General features: G+C 37.5%; 1 protein-coding gene across 3 annotated transcripts in view; it reads right to left on the bottom strand.

Moving 5' to 3' along the window:
- Positions 1-16,854, bottom strand: part of LOC103037797 (histone deacetylase 9-B) — a 69,503-nt gene that overhangs the window by 26,370 nt on the left and 26,279 nt on the right. For all 3 annotated transcript variants that reach the window (XM_049475722.1, XM_049475723.1, XM_049475721.1), the window contains 4 exons: positions 9,109-9,320; positions 6,273-6,438; positions 3,651-3,768; positions 2,777-2,898 (listed from right to left, as the gene is read on the bottom strand). In XM_049475722.1, coding sequence (XP_049331679.1) covers positions 2,777-2,898; positions 3,651-3,768; positions 6,273-6,438; positions 9,109-9,320 — 618 coding nt within the window. The remainder of the gene's footprint in view (positions 1-2,776; positions 2,899-3,650; positions 3,769-6,272; positions 6,439-9,108; positions 9,321-16,854) is intronic.

Below are 16,854 nucleotides of genomic sequence, written 5' to 3'. Positions count from 1 at the left end.
AGCAGCTTGGACTGTGTGTCTCTCCACTCTTCCTCCAGACTCTGCTCCCTTGATTTACAAATTAAATGTTTACTAAAATTTACTGACGATCAGTGATGGTTTGATGGAGAGACATGTCATCTGCTGGTGTTGATCCACTGTGTTCTATTATCAAGTATATTAAGAAAATCTTACAGCACTTTATGCTTCCCTCTGCTACTGACAACCTTTATAGAGATGTGGATTTCATTTTCCAGCAGCACTTGGCACACTGCCCACACTGTTAATAGTTCCAATTGGTCTTTAATATAATATTTAAAAAAAATTGAGACCCTGATTTTTGGGTTTTTATTGGCTGTAAGCTTCATAATCATCAACAATAAAAGAAAGAAATGCTTAAAATAGATCACTCTGTATGATAAGTGAGTTTCTCAATAATATTAGAATTTTCTGAGATCCACTAGTATACAGGCCCCTTTATCCAGGGGTTTAATGGGATTTTAACGCCTCTCAGCACAAATTACCAAGACACAACCCAATTGTTGACCTGGTACGAACACACGGCCTAAAGCAAGCTCCCCTCTGCCCTTCCACAGGAGCTCCGCATCCAGTAGGTGTCACAGAGCCCCCACTTTTCCCCCTCACCTCTATCTATCCACTCACCCTGTATCCTAACCCTGATTAGGGGCCAAATCAGCGCTGGCCCTCGGCCCTCGGCTCTCAGCCCGGCCGGGACCGGCTGCCCTTAACCTCTCCTCTGGGTAATTGTTTGCAAAAGCCTACGCGGCGTAGCCTGGAGCGCCGGGTTTGGGGACACAGGCGGGCATTCTCACACCGCTGACCCTGAAGGTAAACAGGGCCACTAGCAGGCCTCATTAGCTCCGGCCACAGGGCCACGGGCTCCGTGACACGCTCTGCCGACCTCTGACCTCCATGATTAAATATCGCCCAGGCTCATCTGCTAACATTTAGGCAGCATCACCAGCGCGGAGCCCCGGTGACACGCGTTTAATGAGGCTGGGTTACAGTACTCTACACCACCCTCCACTCACACAGATCACTCTCACACTCCTATATCATAACCCAGGGCATAGAAAATAGTGAGGACTACCTTTAGCTTTGATTGTGGAATTGTTTCGATTAGCTTATGCAATGTCACAAGATTTATTTATATCTATCCAGTGTTGCTGGATTAATTTTTACCAAGATCTTGCAGCAGCATTGATGATGGTAGAGTCTGACCACTGCACAAAGCAGCTCTTCTCCATCCAGCACATCCCAAAGATTCTCAACGAGGTTAAGATCTGGACACTGTGGTGAACTCTCTCTCAATCTCAATCCATGTGTGGAAATGATGAAAATCTCATGCTCCCTGAACCCTGAACTCTTTCACAATTCCAGCACCATCAATCCTGACATCGTCATCTTGGAATATGAAGAAAAAACTGATCCATTGATGGAATAACCTGGTCTATATTCAGTATATTCCGGTAGTCAGCTGACCTCATTCTTTCAGCACATACTGTTGCTGACCCTAAACCTGCAGACCAACTGCAGCATTAACCTCACATAACACATAAAATTGTATTAAAAGCCACTGTTTACATCCTGTACATAGCATAGGTAAATCTTTGGGCACCACAATCTTAAATTTAAGTCACGATAAGTCAACCGTCGAGCATGAGAACGAATAGTAAAACTTTTGAGCAATGTTTATGTATAATGTATAATCTGTTGTTGGTTCTTTGCATTCTTATATCGACAGTATTTTAATTTTAACAGTATTCTTAATTTTCTTTAAGAAACTCCTGAAGACAGAGCTCTTCAAAGAGCACTTACTCTCCTAACACCTCTAACTAACTACCTTCTACTACCAGATCAGGAGAATCTCTCACTATCTTTAATAAACTCCTGAAGACAGAGCTCTTCAAAAAGCACTTACTCTCCTAACACCTCTAAAACACTAACTACTTCTAACCTCATTTCCTTCTTCCCCTCTTTCACTCCTCTATCCCTTTATTTCCCTTCGACCTCCTTTAATCCCTATCCAAAGATGTTTTACCTTTAACTTATTTTACTTCTGTACTTGGACAAAAGCGTCTGCCAAATGTAATGTAATGTAATGTAATGTAATGTAATGTAATGACAGCAACCAGATATTTTTTCAGCAACAGCTGCAGTTTATGCATTTCCTACCTATTCGTTTGTGCTTATATGTCTGTTTAAAGTATTTTGACTTAAATTTAAGATGGCTGCACCTGGAGATTTAACTACGCTATGTAAAGGATGCAAACAGTGGCTTTTATTAAGCTTCTTGCTCAGTTTTACATTTCTTAATGCCTCATTTTAAATATTAGGGCTCTCCAGATTCTACCAATGAAGTGTGGAGCTACTCTGAGCTGAATAACGGTGTACAAAGTGGTCGATTTATCTGCAAGCGCAAGAATATGCCCTGTATTACCCAGTCTAAAAGCCTTTTTGGGCAAAACATGTACAAAATACTGGATCCCAGAAAGCTGCAGGAGAGCAGAGGTGGGCTATTCAACAAAGGTCAGTACTTTTTATCACGTTTTAATAAAAGTGTGTAAAAAGTCAATTTCACACCGTAGTTCTCCTTTAATAGACCTATTAATAGGTCTATTAAAGGTTATTAATGGTTTCCCTGTTTCATATCTCATCAGTCCCCGCAGGTCCAGTCAGGATGAATGGCTCTCTAGAGTCAGCATTGTTAACTGGTCACCGGTAAGACCATTATGGCCACATTATTTCTGGTGACGACCTCCGCACTGTGACCTACCCGTCTTCCTGAGGGGGAAGTCCTCCCGGGTGTCCAGGCCAGAGGGCAGGGGGGATTTAAATTTGGGGGGCGTCTCTCCTAATGGAGGTGAATTCTGCTCCATGGACATGTGCTGGCTGGTGCTGCAGGAAATAAAGCACAGTTCATTTTATTACAAATGGTAATTAAGCAATAATAAATTATTTATTCCTCTTCTGAAGTCCTGTTCTAATATTTACTGTTTTTTATCTCTTGATATCTTATTGTCGTTACAGTCAGGGATTCTCGACTGGTCTCAGCCTGGGACCCACATTTTGTCAATACATCGCAACCCACATTTAAAGATACAGCTCTGAAAAAAATAAGAGACCAATCAGTTTCTTTGATTTTGCTATTATTAGGTATATATTTAAGTAAAATGAACATTGTTGTTTTATTCTATAAACTACAGTCAACATTTCTCCCAAATTCCAAATAGAAATGTTATAATTTAGAGCATTTATTAGCAGAAAATGAGAAATGACTGAATTAACAAAAACGAGGCAGAGATTTCACACCTCAAATAATGCAAAGAAAAAAATCAAATTCATATTAATAAAGAGTTTTAAGAGTTCAGAAACCAATATTTGGTGGAAGAACCCTGGTGGGTTTTTAATCACAGTTTTTTTTCATGCATCTTGGCATCATGTTCTCCTCCACCAGTCTTACACACTGCTTTTGGATAACTTTATGCTACTCACTCCTGGTGCAAAAATTCAAGCAGTTCAGCTTGGTTTCACACTAGTTTTGTTGTACTGTACAACCCTGTACACATCCACTCACCCTGAGGTTTTATTTACACATACACACACACACACACACTTTTATATATATAGCCTGTAAGAGTGTCACGTACATGTACCAGAGCTTTGAGTGCTGGTTGAGCGGATGGCCTGAAGGAAGGACGTCTTTGCTGGATTTGCTCAGCAGGAAGTCGTGCAGTTTCTGACGCACCTCCGAGCTGGCCATTGCACCTGTAGGAAAAAGACACGCGCATGTTTATATGACAACAGCCAGGAGCCGAGAACAAAGAGAATATAATAACTGAGGAAAAAGCCATAGCTTGGGAAAAATACAGCTCTTTTGTTTCTGAATCAGTTTCTCTGATTTTGCTTTTTATAGGTATATGTTTAAGTAAAATTAACAAGTTTAAAGAGTTCAGAAATTAATATTTGGTGGAATAACCCTGTTGGTTTTTAATCACAGTTTTTTTCATGCATCTTGGCATCATGTTCTCCTCCACCAGTCTTACACACTGCTTTTGGATAACTTTATGCTGCTTTACTCCTGGGGCAAAATTTTAAGCAGTTCAGTTTGGTGGTTTGATGGCTTGTGATCATCCATCTTCCTCTTGATTATATTCCAGAGTTTTTTTATTTGGTAAAATAAAAAAAAAACCCTCATCATTAAAAATAGTGCTCTCTTATTTTTTCTCTTTATTTTATCATCCCACGGGTTAATTCAGCAGCGTATAGAACCTGTTGTAGCACTTTAAATATTCTTAAATATGTACATACAGTATTAGCAACAACCAGAGGTGGAAAAAGTACTGAACAATTGTAATTAAGTAAAAGTACCTTTACTTTGCTAAAATTCTACTCAAGTAAAAGTAAAAGTACCCATCTAAAAATCTACTTGAGTAAAAGTAAAAAAAGTACTCTATTTAAAATTTACTTTGAGTAAAAGTTACATGGTTACTTTTAATTATTTGATGTAAAAAATAGTACAAATCAAAAATTAAATAATTATTAAATTAAATAATTAGGACCTTTCAGGCAGTATTTGTTCAGACCACTCCATAAAACATTTTCAAGAACAAGTGACATAGTTTAGTTAGTCCCCCAGCATTTAATTTTTTACTTAGTAATGGGGACTTTTCCAAAGTAGTGAAGTAAATGAACTTGAGTAAACGTAAAATTACCTCATTTTAAAACTATTTAAAAAATTACAAATTACTCATAAAATCTACTCAATTACAGTAATGTGAGTAAATGTAATTAGTTACTTTCCACGTCAGATTTAAATATCAGTTCAATTATCACTGTCCACAAGGAAACTCTGTACTATGATTCTCTGTTTTTTCAGGATCTGACAGGATCAGTATATAGTGAGACTAGTGTACAAACAGCGCCACCCTGTGGTGCGCACTGCATACTACAGGGGAAATTCTACACTGCAGGTCTCTAGAACTTCAATTATGTTTCATTTGTGTGGGTCATGTCACATGACTCGAGACTTGAAAGAACCGGATCTTTTTGTTTAGTGCTGGAAAAGCAGAGCTTGTGATGGAAAACAACAAGTCATGCATATTTCCTTTCAATACATAATTCAATAAAGTATTTATAGAATGGAAAAAAATAAGAAAAAAAAAAATATATATATATATATTTATATATATACCATTGCTGTCCAATGAAAAGGAAATATCTCCAAAACAGTAACTTTACCAATTTCTATTAGGACAGTTTGTGAAAACTGTCCTCCTGTCCTGAAAACTCCCCGATACTGAGTGAAAAAAAAAATCTGGGTGTACAAAAACGAATTGTCTGAATTACAAAAAAAATAAAGTTTTGTTCTCCATGGCAGCGCAGCTGAACAGTTTTTTTTTATATGATTTCATGTTTTTTTATGATAATTCCTTAAGTTTTTTTTTTTTTAATTCATTTTTTTTATTTAAAAATGAATTGTAAAACTATAAAAATACAGTTTATAGTCACTTATATGACCATAACTTTTTAACAGTAAAGAAAAAAAAATGGAATGGAAAAATTGAATTATGTAGTAAACTCGAAATCAACAAGAATTGAGATACCCGTTTTTTTTTTTATAGTACAGCGACAAGATAAAGTTATATACAGCTCTGGAAAACAGAGCACTTCAGTTTCTGAATCAGTTTCTCTGATTTTGCTATTTATAGGTTTATGTTTCATTTTATGAGTAAAAGGAACATTGTTGTTTTATTCTGTTATATAAACTACAGACAACATTTCTCCTAAATTCCAAATAAAAATATTGTCATTTAGAGCATTTATTTATAATAAAAAACAAAAAGATGAAGAAAACAAGTTCATATTCATAAATATATTTGGTGGAATAACCCTGCTTTGGCATGTTCTCCTCCACCAGTCTTACACACTGCTTTTGGATAACTTTATGCTGCTTTACTCCTGGTGCAAAAATACAAGCAGTTCAGTTTGATGGTTTGTGATCATCCATCTTCCTCTTGATTATATTCCAGAGGTTTTCAATTTGACAAAATCAAAGAAACTCATCATTTTTAAGTGCTCTCTTATTTTTTGTTGATTTTTTTTTTGCTGCTTTTAGAAGTCACTGATTGGCTGAATGGAGTTTGTTAGACTTGGGTTGGATAATGCTTAGAGACCACTGTTTGTTACATATTAAGAAGTCCGATTATATTTAAATTGATTATTGAATCTTTATTGGATTTTTATATCTGAATCTGAACCAGTGCTCTTACTCTCTTTTGAACGCTCCTTCTTCCTCTGGCTGAGGTGCTGGTGCTCCTTCTGGACTCGTTCCTGCTCCTCCCCTCGCACCTCGTCCTGCTCCTCCTCAGCCTCCGGCAGGCGCTCCTCAGCCAGCGCCTCCTGCTGCTGCCGAAGAGTCAGCAGAGCCTGCTGGAGCTGAGAGAGGAGGAGAACAGATCTTCAGAACACGCTTTAATGCATCATCAGTTTGTTTTATGGATTTATTTTAAGTGTTTTGACATGATTTTTACAGTTACAAACAATAAACACTAAGCAGTTCACCTGTGGTGAGAACGTGATCTGGTTTTGATCCGACTCAGCTTTTAAATTAAGCTAAACAGCTGATTAGGCACAGCTTACTCTGATATATTTTAACCAGATAATATACTGCTATAAACAAACACAGCAGCAATTTTCTTTTTTAGCGTTCTGTGTTAAAGCAGCTTCACACTGCATATATATATATATATATATATGTTAATTCATTTTTAAAAAGGGTAATTTTACTTTTACGTTTTAAGTAATTTACTTCACTACATTGGAAAACTCCCCGATACTGAGTGAAAAAAAAAATTCTGGGTGTACAAAAACGAATTGTCTGAATTACAAAAAAAATTAAGTTTTGTTCTCCATGGCAGCGCAGCTGAACAGTTTTTTTTTGTATGATTTCATGTTTTTTTATGATAATTCCTTAAGTTTTTTTTTTTTAATTCATTTTTTTTTATTTAAAAATGAATTGTAAAACTATAAAAATACAGTTTATAGTCACTTATATGACCATAACTTTTTAACAGTAAAGAAAAAAAAATGGATCATAGAAACCTATGCTTCTTGTTCTTGAAAATGTTTGATGGTTTGGTCTGAACAAATACTGCCTGAAAGATCCAAATTATTATGTGGAATAATAATTCATTAAAAACAATTTAATTTATGATTTGTTGTACTTTTTTTACATCAAATAATTAAAAAGAACTATGTAACTTTTACTCAAAGTAAATTTTAAAATGAGTACTTTTTTTGTTTTACTTGAGTAGAATTTTAGCAAATTAAAGGTACTTTTACTTAATTACAATTTTTCAGTACTTTTTCCACCTCTGACTAAACATCATTTAATCTCTTCTAATATCGCTAATATTACCTTCATATCAATGTGTTATAAAGCATTAATGCACTTTCACCCTCTAGAATGTGTGTGTGTGTGTGTAAGAGTGTGTGTCAATCTCACATGACCAGTATAAATAGTATAAAAAGTGTAAAGTGTAGAGTACTAGAGCACACCACTGTAGACTTTATCAGTCAGCGGTTCAGGAGTGACTCACAGCGTCACACTCAGCCGTAGCTCAGCACTACATACAGTGACAGAGTGCAAATCTATACCTGACTTTCTGCAGCTTCAGCTGTGACTTACTGACTAATTTAACTGCTTTTAAAATGTTAAAATAACACTGAAGACATGAGTGAGAAAAATACGAGCCAATTACTTACATAAGAAACACAAAATCCTATTAAAAAAGGTACAAACAATGATTTACAGGTTAAAAAATGAACGTCTATTCTCTGTCCTATTATCATACATAAGGCTCACCGGATTATAAGCCACATTAGATTTTAGTAAGACACTAGTAAGGAACAGGGTTGCCGCCATGTTTTCCTTCTAATTCAGCAGTGCTGCTGTCAAGTGAACTTTGTACGCTGCAAAAAAATAAATAAACCTTAGCATGTGAAGTTATCTTATTTCAAGGCAATAAATACATCTTAATTGTGTAAGATTGTTTTGCTTATTTTAATTTTAATTTGAAGTAATTTAAACACAAAATAAGCACAAAAAGTCACCAGTCTTTGTCATTCTTGTGTACAAATCTAAGCCACAAAATAAAGGATTATTGCTTGATTTAATTATTACTCCAATCATTTTGAGATCAATTTGTGATTTATAATAAGTGTCCCTAAGTACTATGTAATTACATGGTAACAATCCATGTAACTACAGTGTAACTACTGATGAAGTACACATTGTTACAGATTAACTACAGAGGTACAGGTTATGTAACTACACATGTGTATTAAGGTTAATTTTGACTTGTGTAAGTACACATGTGTACTAGGGGTACTTACACAAGTGATAGAGCAAGTGTACTTACACATGTGTAACATATGTGTGTGTACTCAATCAGCCCTAATTACATACTAGACATTAGCTGTTGGATAAGTTTATACTCAACTTATCAAACGCACTATTACACATGTGTAAGTACACTCCCCCTGGTACATATGTGTACTTACACAAGTCAAAACTAACCTTAATACACATGTGTAGTTACATAACCTGTACCTCTGTAGTTAATCTGTAACAATGTGTACTTCATCAGTAGTTACACTGTAGTTACATGGATTGTTACCGTGTAATTACATAGTACTTAGGGACACTTATTATAAAGTGGGACCCTTTTTTTCTGATAAGAATTTTTGACTTAATAAGCATTGTTTTGTGTAAGACTGCTTTACTAATTTTGGGAATAATAATCTAATTCAGTCTTATTTAGAATTAACCTCGTTTTAAATCATTTAAACTCAAAATAAGCACAAAAAGTCACAAGTTAAGTTATTCTGAAGGAATTTTGCCTTTATTTAAGTCTTACTTTATTCATTTTGAGACGTTGTGATTGGTTATTTTAAGAAATCTTCCTGCTCACCCCATTGGCAGATTTTTTGTCTTCATTTAGGCATTTGCGTCTCAATTTACATATATTTTGTCTAGTTTTGCAAACAGATTTTTTTTGCAGTGTGTTTATTGGTCCACAGGAAGAATCCCCGCCCACCACAGACCTTGATGTGCTCCTGTAGCTGAGCCTGGTGCTGCCGCAGCAGAGCCTGGTGCTGTTTCTGGAATTCGGAGATGAGCAGCTGTTTCTGGATCTGCTGCTGCCTCTGGATCAGTAGCAGCTCCCTCTGCAGCTGCCTCTCCCACTCCTCCGAGTCTCGCTCCCACTCCGGCATGCTGACCTCAGACCTGTTCACCGGCGACAGCACCTCCGAACCTGACAGGCAGAGGAGGAGAGGAGGAGAGCAGGAGAGGAGGAGAGGAGGAGAGGAGGGGGGGGAGGAGTCAGATATACTCAGATATGAATTTTCAGAATACTTTAATATAGAAGCTCGTTTAGTCATGTGAGCGGCAGCTGCACATTCCACGCCCACAAATCAAGAAGGGCTTTTATTCTGGGTTGTTTGTAACTCGTCTATAAAATAAAAACAGCATCACTGAGAATATCTCCAAAGCTCTCAAAGCTGCACACCTTTCCAAAAGTGTCCCACTGTGTGAGAACATCTACACTCCAGCACAAGCCTTTCCCATTCCTGAAGCTTTACAAAGTGAAAAAGTTTTAAAAGCACTTCAGTTTTTGAAACAGACAACATTTCTCCCAAATTCCAAGTAAAAATATTGTCATTTAGATCATTTATTTGCAGAAAATGAGAAATTATAAAAATAATTCAAAGAAAAGAAGTTCATATTCATAAAGAGTTTTAAAGAGTTCAGAAATCAATATTTAGTGGAATAACCCTGGTTTGTTTTTAATCACAGTTTTTTTTTCATGCATCTTTGCATCATGTTCCCTCCTCCACCAGTCTTACACACTGCTTTTGGATAACTTTATGCTGCTTTACTCCTGGTGCACAAATTCAAGCAGTCTAAACTTTTGACTGCTACTATACTGTTCATTTACAGTTTTTAAGTGTTTTTAAATGTAAAAATGTAAGACAACTTAAACCATTTGCAGTAATTACAGGTGGAGACATCTTCAGGCCTCGTGAGCAGGAAAATTCAGCATGTAACTGGTTGAATCAGTGGGAGGTCAGGAAGAAAACCCCACTGTGGCTTTTAGTATAATTAGAGAGCGCTGCAGTGTTGCGTCTTTGTGCTGCTCTGTGATTTCATGCGCTCTGACGTACGTGGAGTGACCCACTCAAACATAGAATAACCACTCTTGGTTCCATAAAGAACCGTGTTTGTATTGGAGATGTGTGAGTGGGAATATTCTGATTTTTGCTATTTATAGGTTTATGTTTGAGTAAAATGAACATTCTTGTTTTTATTCTAAAACTACAGACAACATTTCTCCCAAATTCCAAACAAAATATTGACATTTAGAGCTTTAATTTGCAGAAAATGAGAAATGGCTGAAATTCAAAATGCAATTAAAACAAATAGTTCTAATTCATAAGTTCATACGTTTTAAGACTTCAAAAATCAATATTTGGTGGAATAACCCTGGTCTGGTTTTTAATCACAGTTTTTTTTCATGCATCTTGGCATCATGTTCTCCTCCACCAGTCTTACACACTGCTTTTGGATAACTTTATGCTACTCACTCCTGGTGCAACAATGCAAGCAGTTCAGCTTGGTTTATTGGTTTAATTTTCTGCCCAGAACCTGTCCTGCTGAATTCGTACATAAGTGGGGAAAACGTGGGCGGCAGAAACGGAGAAAAGCAGCACAAAGCAAACTTGAGTTCCTGCAAAATAAATGAGCAATGAGCCCCCAGCCCGTCTCCAACGACAAACACGTTTAGTCAAAGTTGCACTTTGGTCTCATGTTGCTTGAAATGCCAGACGCATAAGTTTAGGTGATGTAATGCTGCCTGAGCTCATTTTCTCTGAAAAGAAGCAAACTTAAAAGTTTTACATTACAAAATACTATATCTTCAATGTTATTAGGAATGCCAATATTTGGAATCTAAATATATTTGGCAACCGAAAATATTGGCAAAAAATAAAAAAACAATAATAATTATCAGTGTTGAATAAGTAAAAACTTTACTTTGTTCCAGAAACCAGAAAAACAAAAAACAGAGTAAAAAGGATGTCAGAGATAGCAAAACGTTATCAACAGATAAGAGTACCTGACAAACAGTACTTGAAATTGCTCTTGTTAAAGTAGTTTTTGGGTCAACTATACAAAAAATATTAAACCTCAGCCCTGTTTGTAAGGGATTCGTTTCTCGGGGGGACGTCTGTGAAAAATATTTCACATTTCTACTCAGCGACTTTTAATTCCTGCATCCGGACTGAAATTGAAAAAAACAGCAGGAGGACCAGTGAGTTTTTTTTAGGCTTTAGTTTTTCTCGGTCACATGACATCAGTAGCGTTCAGTAGCTCCTCCATTTCCACTCGCTGTTGTGTTTTTAACGTGGATCTCCATGGAAACTGTGGCGTACCCAAAGTGTAATTAGGTGCACGGCAGTGGACAAATAGCTATTTTATTAAACGAGAATAGATGAAACTCAGAGATGTGGATCCGGACGGGACTAAAATTACTGGAGGACCACGAAAACAAGAGTTTAGCGAAAAACAGTAGATAATTCAGCCTGTAATTTTCTCAGAGGTTGTCTGAGAAAAAAAAAAACACATACACTGTCTTTCCGGATGGAAATAAAATCACAGAGGATAAAAACCCCCCCCATAAAAGATTAAATTACTCCAGAACCCCCTGAGGAACTAATCCTGTCCGTTTAGGGCTTTACTTTTCTCTTGATGTTGGATTTAATAATTTGTCTTACATTGTTGTTTCTCAACAAAAACTGTACATCTAACTGATTTTGCTATGTAATTTTGGTAATAAATAGTTGTTTTGTGTAAACTACAACCTTCTGATTTGTTTGTAAGATAAGTCTAAGTTGTAAAGGCTAATATTTTAGAATATTAATCTAATAAATGTAGAATTATTAGTTGGTAGTTTTCTTGAATAATCAAAAATCTAGTGCAGTAAGTTGCCTTGAAAATTTGTTTTGAAAAGAGTCTCAACTTTTTCATTTTTACAGCGTATAGCCACAGGGCAGTGTGAAGACCCTTCTCACATGGGGGCTTTGGTCTGTCATCAACTCAGCAAATAATCCAGCTCAGAAAAACAATAAGCATCACACTCCTGCAGAAAGCCAGAAGCAGCACTTACTTTTGTATATAACCTGGCTGTTAACAATTGTGCCTAAACCGAAAGGCGGCTGCTGTGTTTGAATCACACCTTTCAAAATAAAAGTCCTCTGCAGGGATTTATAATTGCATGGGTCACCAATGAAAACTATATGTAGTTATACATTTAAGCTAAGTAATACAAAACAAATGAAAACCTGCAAAAGTGTGACTGGTTTTCAGCCAAAATTTTCATTTTTATTTTTTTTTTGGCCATAAAACTTTTATATTTTGGTGCATCACTAAACTTCACAGTACAGAAAACACTCCGGTCTGAAAGCTGCTGGTAGCTAAAGGCCAAGCGCATATTCTGACCAGCGACAGAACTCTTTTTAAAGCTCAATCTAAAGACAGACGCCATGTGGCCGTCGTGAACGAGATGCAGTTCAACTATTTTTACACATGCCAAGAAAAACGGCAGGAAAAAAGAATGCCGTTTGGTGTGTGTGGGCTGGCGGGCGTCGGCGTGAACCCGAGTGTGTGTTCGGTGACAGAATGATCTGGACTTGTGCCCAAATATGAACACATTATGTGCATGTACACACACACACACACACACTCACACAAACTGCAAACACGACCTAAATCTGTTTCGCTAAACAGGCTGAATAGTTCCAGACACACTCAACACCTCCACACACACACACACACACACACATATATACACACATATATATATACACATATATATACACACACACAACACCATCGTAAATCATATGTACGCTCCTTTCTTCACACTTGTTCTGTAGGAATTCACACACCCACATACATACACACATATGTGCATGCATTCAAAGACACACACACACACACACACACACACACACACACTTGTACACACTTGTACACACTTGTGAGTGCTATTAAGAGATGATAAACAATGTGCATGATTTAAAAAACGTGTATATTTCTAGTTCTGTGAGATTTTATTTTGTGCCAGTCTTATTTAACTCCTCTTTTGAGGTCTGTGCACAGATTTATGATGATATGTAGGTTAAAGGGGAGAGTGAGGAAGACTACTGTGGATTATAAGGTGTGGTTCAGGTCATTATTCTGCTGAAGATGCCGGTTTTTAATTGAACAGTGACGGCAACGCAACCCCATAGCAAGCATAATACATCTACCCCTGTGCTGCACATTCTACACTCTTTACTCTCCAAACATACTGTACCAATCAAAAGTACAAATCAAACAAATGACAGCCATTAAACATCAAGATATATATAATGTTTACACAGACACAGACAGGAACACCTGGGGAAGATAACAAGAGGAACACTGATGACAGGGTGGGGCTAGAGCGGAGACAAGACAATAACAAAACAGGACAGAATACAAGACTGGAACAGAAAGGACAAACAAAAAAAAAAGAACAAATGCTAAAAATAAAGGCAAAAATAAAGGTGTAACAGTATGCATATACACTGTGGGTGATGTATAGGACTGGGTACTTTGAATACGGTACCGATACCCAAATTATACCTTTTTCTAAACTGTAACTAAAAAAATCAAAATATGATTATAATTATGCTTATAAAACGTATTTATTTTTTTATTATTAACAGCCGACTCGAGTAATCTCGTTCTCACATCAGGCAGACAAAAGCTTTTTTACTGTATTATAATATCTCTGGAGAGAGAGAGGGAGGGGAGACAACATGAGAGAGAGAGAGAGAGAGAGACTGAGCGAGTGTGAGAGAGGGAGAGACAGCACAAGCTAGTGAGAGACAGCGTGAGTCTCTCACTAGCGCGAGAGCAAGCGAGCCGCTAGGATTTTAGCACAGCTGCAGTGTGTCGACAATTTAAATGACCACCAATTTGAATGATCATCAATTTGAATGATCGTCAATTTAGATAATCACCCATTTGAATGATCACCGTGAACATGCTCACCGTGTTTCTGCGTGTGCTCCCTACTTATGTACGCCAGTGCGCCATCGCGGTTTGGCGCGTTTATGTGCTTTTCATGCAAAGCTAATTTTTTGGAGCTTTTCCTACTCTGTAGTACCGAGACTTTTTGGGTGATACCTTGTTGTGAAACGAGCGCTAGTCACTCGGACTCCTTGGGGCCCCTGTCCCCGAAAATACACGCGCCGCAAAAAGCACAGAAGCACAACACGGTCTAAAGTGTCAATCACTACTAATAGCAGGCAGCATCTGTTCCAATCATAACAGGATGACAGATACAGGAGAAGAGCAGTGCGGGGCTGAGGGCAGGTGGTTCAGGGTCTTTAGCATCGGGTCAGAACCCACAGAACTTTCCAGATCTCTACTTTCCATGTGATAAATAGTGAAAGTTGCTCTATATCTACAATCAACCCCTTCCCTTTCCCTCTAGACCATCTCTGTTACCAATAAAGAAGAAGGCCAGAAGGCCACCACAAAGAACGAAGATGTTTCCATGGGTAGGTTACAGCTAAAAGAGGTGGCGTTTTGGAAAAATGGAAAGTGAGGCACTGCAGGAGGTTTACTGAGTGAGGGTTATAAATAAAGCCTTCCGGTGGGTGGTTTTATTAGGAGTTAACTCAGACGGAATGATAACCGAGGCTAATCTTAGCCCCCTAATGCCTTAAGCCCGAAATAACGAGGCCAAGAATAGCCGTGCCGGAGCGTTAAGGGGCCAGAGCGCTCAACTGGCCCTCGTGCTCCGCCAGCCCTGCGAGGCACAGCGAGGTAAACAGCATGCCAGCCACGCCAGCCCACAGTTTAACCTGTCAGCCTGATCTGGTCACTGCCTTTAAAATGTCTACGAGAGCTCTCTGGAGAAGAAGAGCAGCCCTCTCTTTTAATGTTGACCAAAGAAATGAGGTAAAATAAACAATAACCATGTATCATTTATCATTTCAACAGGTGGTGCCAACAGTGAGTCTCTAAAAAGCAATGATGAGCACAGCATCTCCAGTTTTGAAAAAACGCATAAAAAAATTATCAAATTTTATCCAAAACCCTCTACACTGCCAAAAATCATCAAACAATTCAAGGAAATAAGTGGCATGTCAGTGCATAAAGGGCAAGGACTAGGGGTGTGACTAGACACTAATATCACGAGACGAGACGAGACACGATCCTGGGTTCACGAGAACGAGACGAGATTTAAAAATAAAATTTTTAAAAGAAAACTTCAAAAATGAAAAATGGCTTGAAAACTAGAGTTTTATTTGACAAAATCATAAAACACAAACTTAACAGACTGGTTTCTCTCACACATTGATTCTATAAGAAATAGAAATAAGAATAAGAATAAAAAATTAAAATAAAACCTTTCTAGGTCTTATATAGTGCAAACAATAAGTGCAAACCACAACCAGTCATATTAAGGTATAGTTTGTGTTTTTTTCTCCTAAATCTCTTGTAATTTAACTCTGAATAACCATAACCAGTCATATTAAGACTATGCTTGGAGTGCATTGGGGCGCTGCACGACAGGGGGCGCCAAATTGAAAAAGCCCCAAATAAATTTTCTCTCAGGAGAAACAGCCAATCAGCGTGCTGGTTTTGCAGAGCGTGGTGGGCTAGTAATGACAGAATGTATCTCCACCAACCACACCCCTGATCCCCCCCCCCCCCCCCCCCCCCCTCTGGACTTGCACTTCTGCTGTGTTGCCAGATCCCGCTTAAAAAGTCCACACTAAACGATTTTTTTCCCCGCGAGTCAGGTTAAAGTTTGACGAGAAATATCGTCATGTTTTAATCTCGCGAGATCTCGTGCCACGAGATCTCGTCACACCCCTTGCAAGGACTCAAGCCTAAGCTAAACACCCCTGACCCACATAGACAAGAAAATAAATTACTTTATCGAACAAATGCTGTGTGCTCTAGTCCAAAGATGAAGGGACCATCCAGACTGTTATCAGCAACAGTCAACAACAAGTTCAAAAGCCAGGGTCTGTCATGACAGAAGTAATTCAAAAAAAGCAACATCAAGATGACGTCTCTTCTGGTATATCCACAAATGTTTTAACAAGACAATGCAAAACTACATGCTACACCCATTACAAATGTTAGAATTTTAGAACAAAATATACTCTCGCACATCTTAAGACAAGATGTTTGCAGGAACAATGGGATAATAACAATAACACATGAAACTCTGAATCGCTTGCTATGTATAATGTTAAAATCTCTTTTACATGTTCTAAGAAGGAATTGCAATATTATAAAGTGATAAATAATGTAGCAATGGATTTACAATATATTAACCAATGAAATTAAGTTTTCTAGACTGACATTAAAAAAGTATATATTATGCAAAACTCACTTTCTGAGTCCTTTTTTTCCACTTTTGGTCTCGACTGCCCCTTTAAACGCTGCAAGTGAGAAAAAAAAATATCCATCCGTTTGGATGCTCCTCCCTTATTGTGACATCACAATAAGGAAACCTGCATAACATCACCCTGGCTCCACCCCTCAACCATCAACTCCCACCAGAGCTCCACCCACTAGATTAGTTGAAGATTCACCATTTTGGTCTGCAAGTTGAGCACTGTGCATCATCTGAGGGAGGAATCTATAACTACAGTACAGTCTGTAACTACTGTCTAATTTTTTTTTTTTTTTTTACAATATTTAATATTTAATAAAACAGTGCTTTTTGATCCTGTAAG

Source organism: Astyanax mexicanus, chromosome 3 (assembly GCF_023375975.1).
Source record: "Astyanax mexicanus isolate ESR-SI-001 chromosome 3, AstMex3_surface, whole genome shotgun sequence".
In the NCBI taxonomy this organism is placed as follows: Eukaryota; Metazoa; Chordata; class Actinopteri; order Characiformes; family Acestrorhamphidae; genus Astyanax; species Astyanax mexicanus.
Note: the sequence above shows the minus strand (reverse complement) of the source record. Positions and strands in the feature narration are given on the sequence as shown.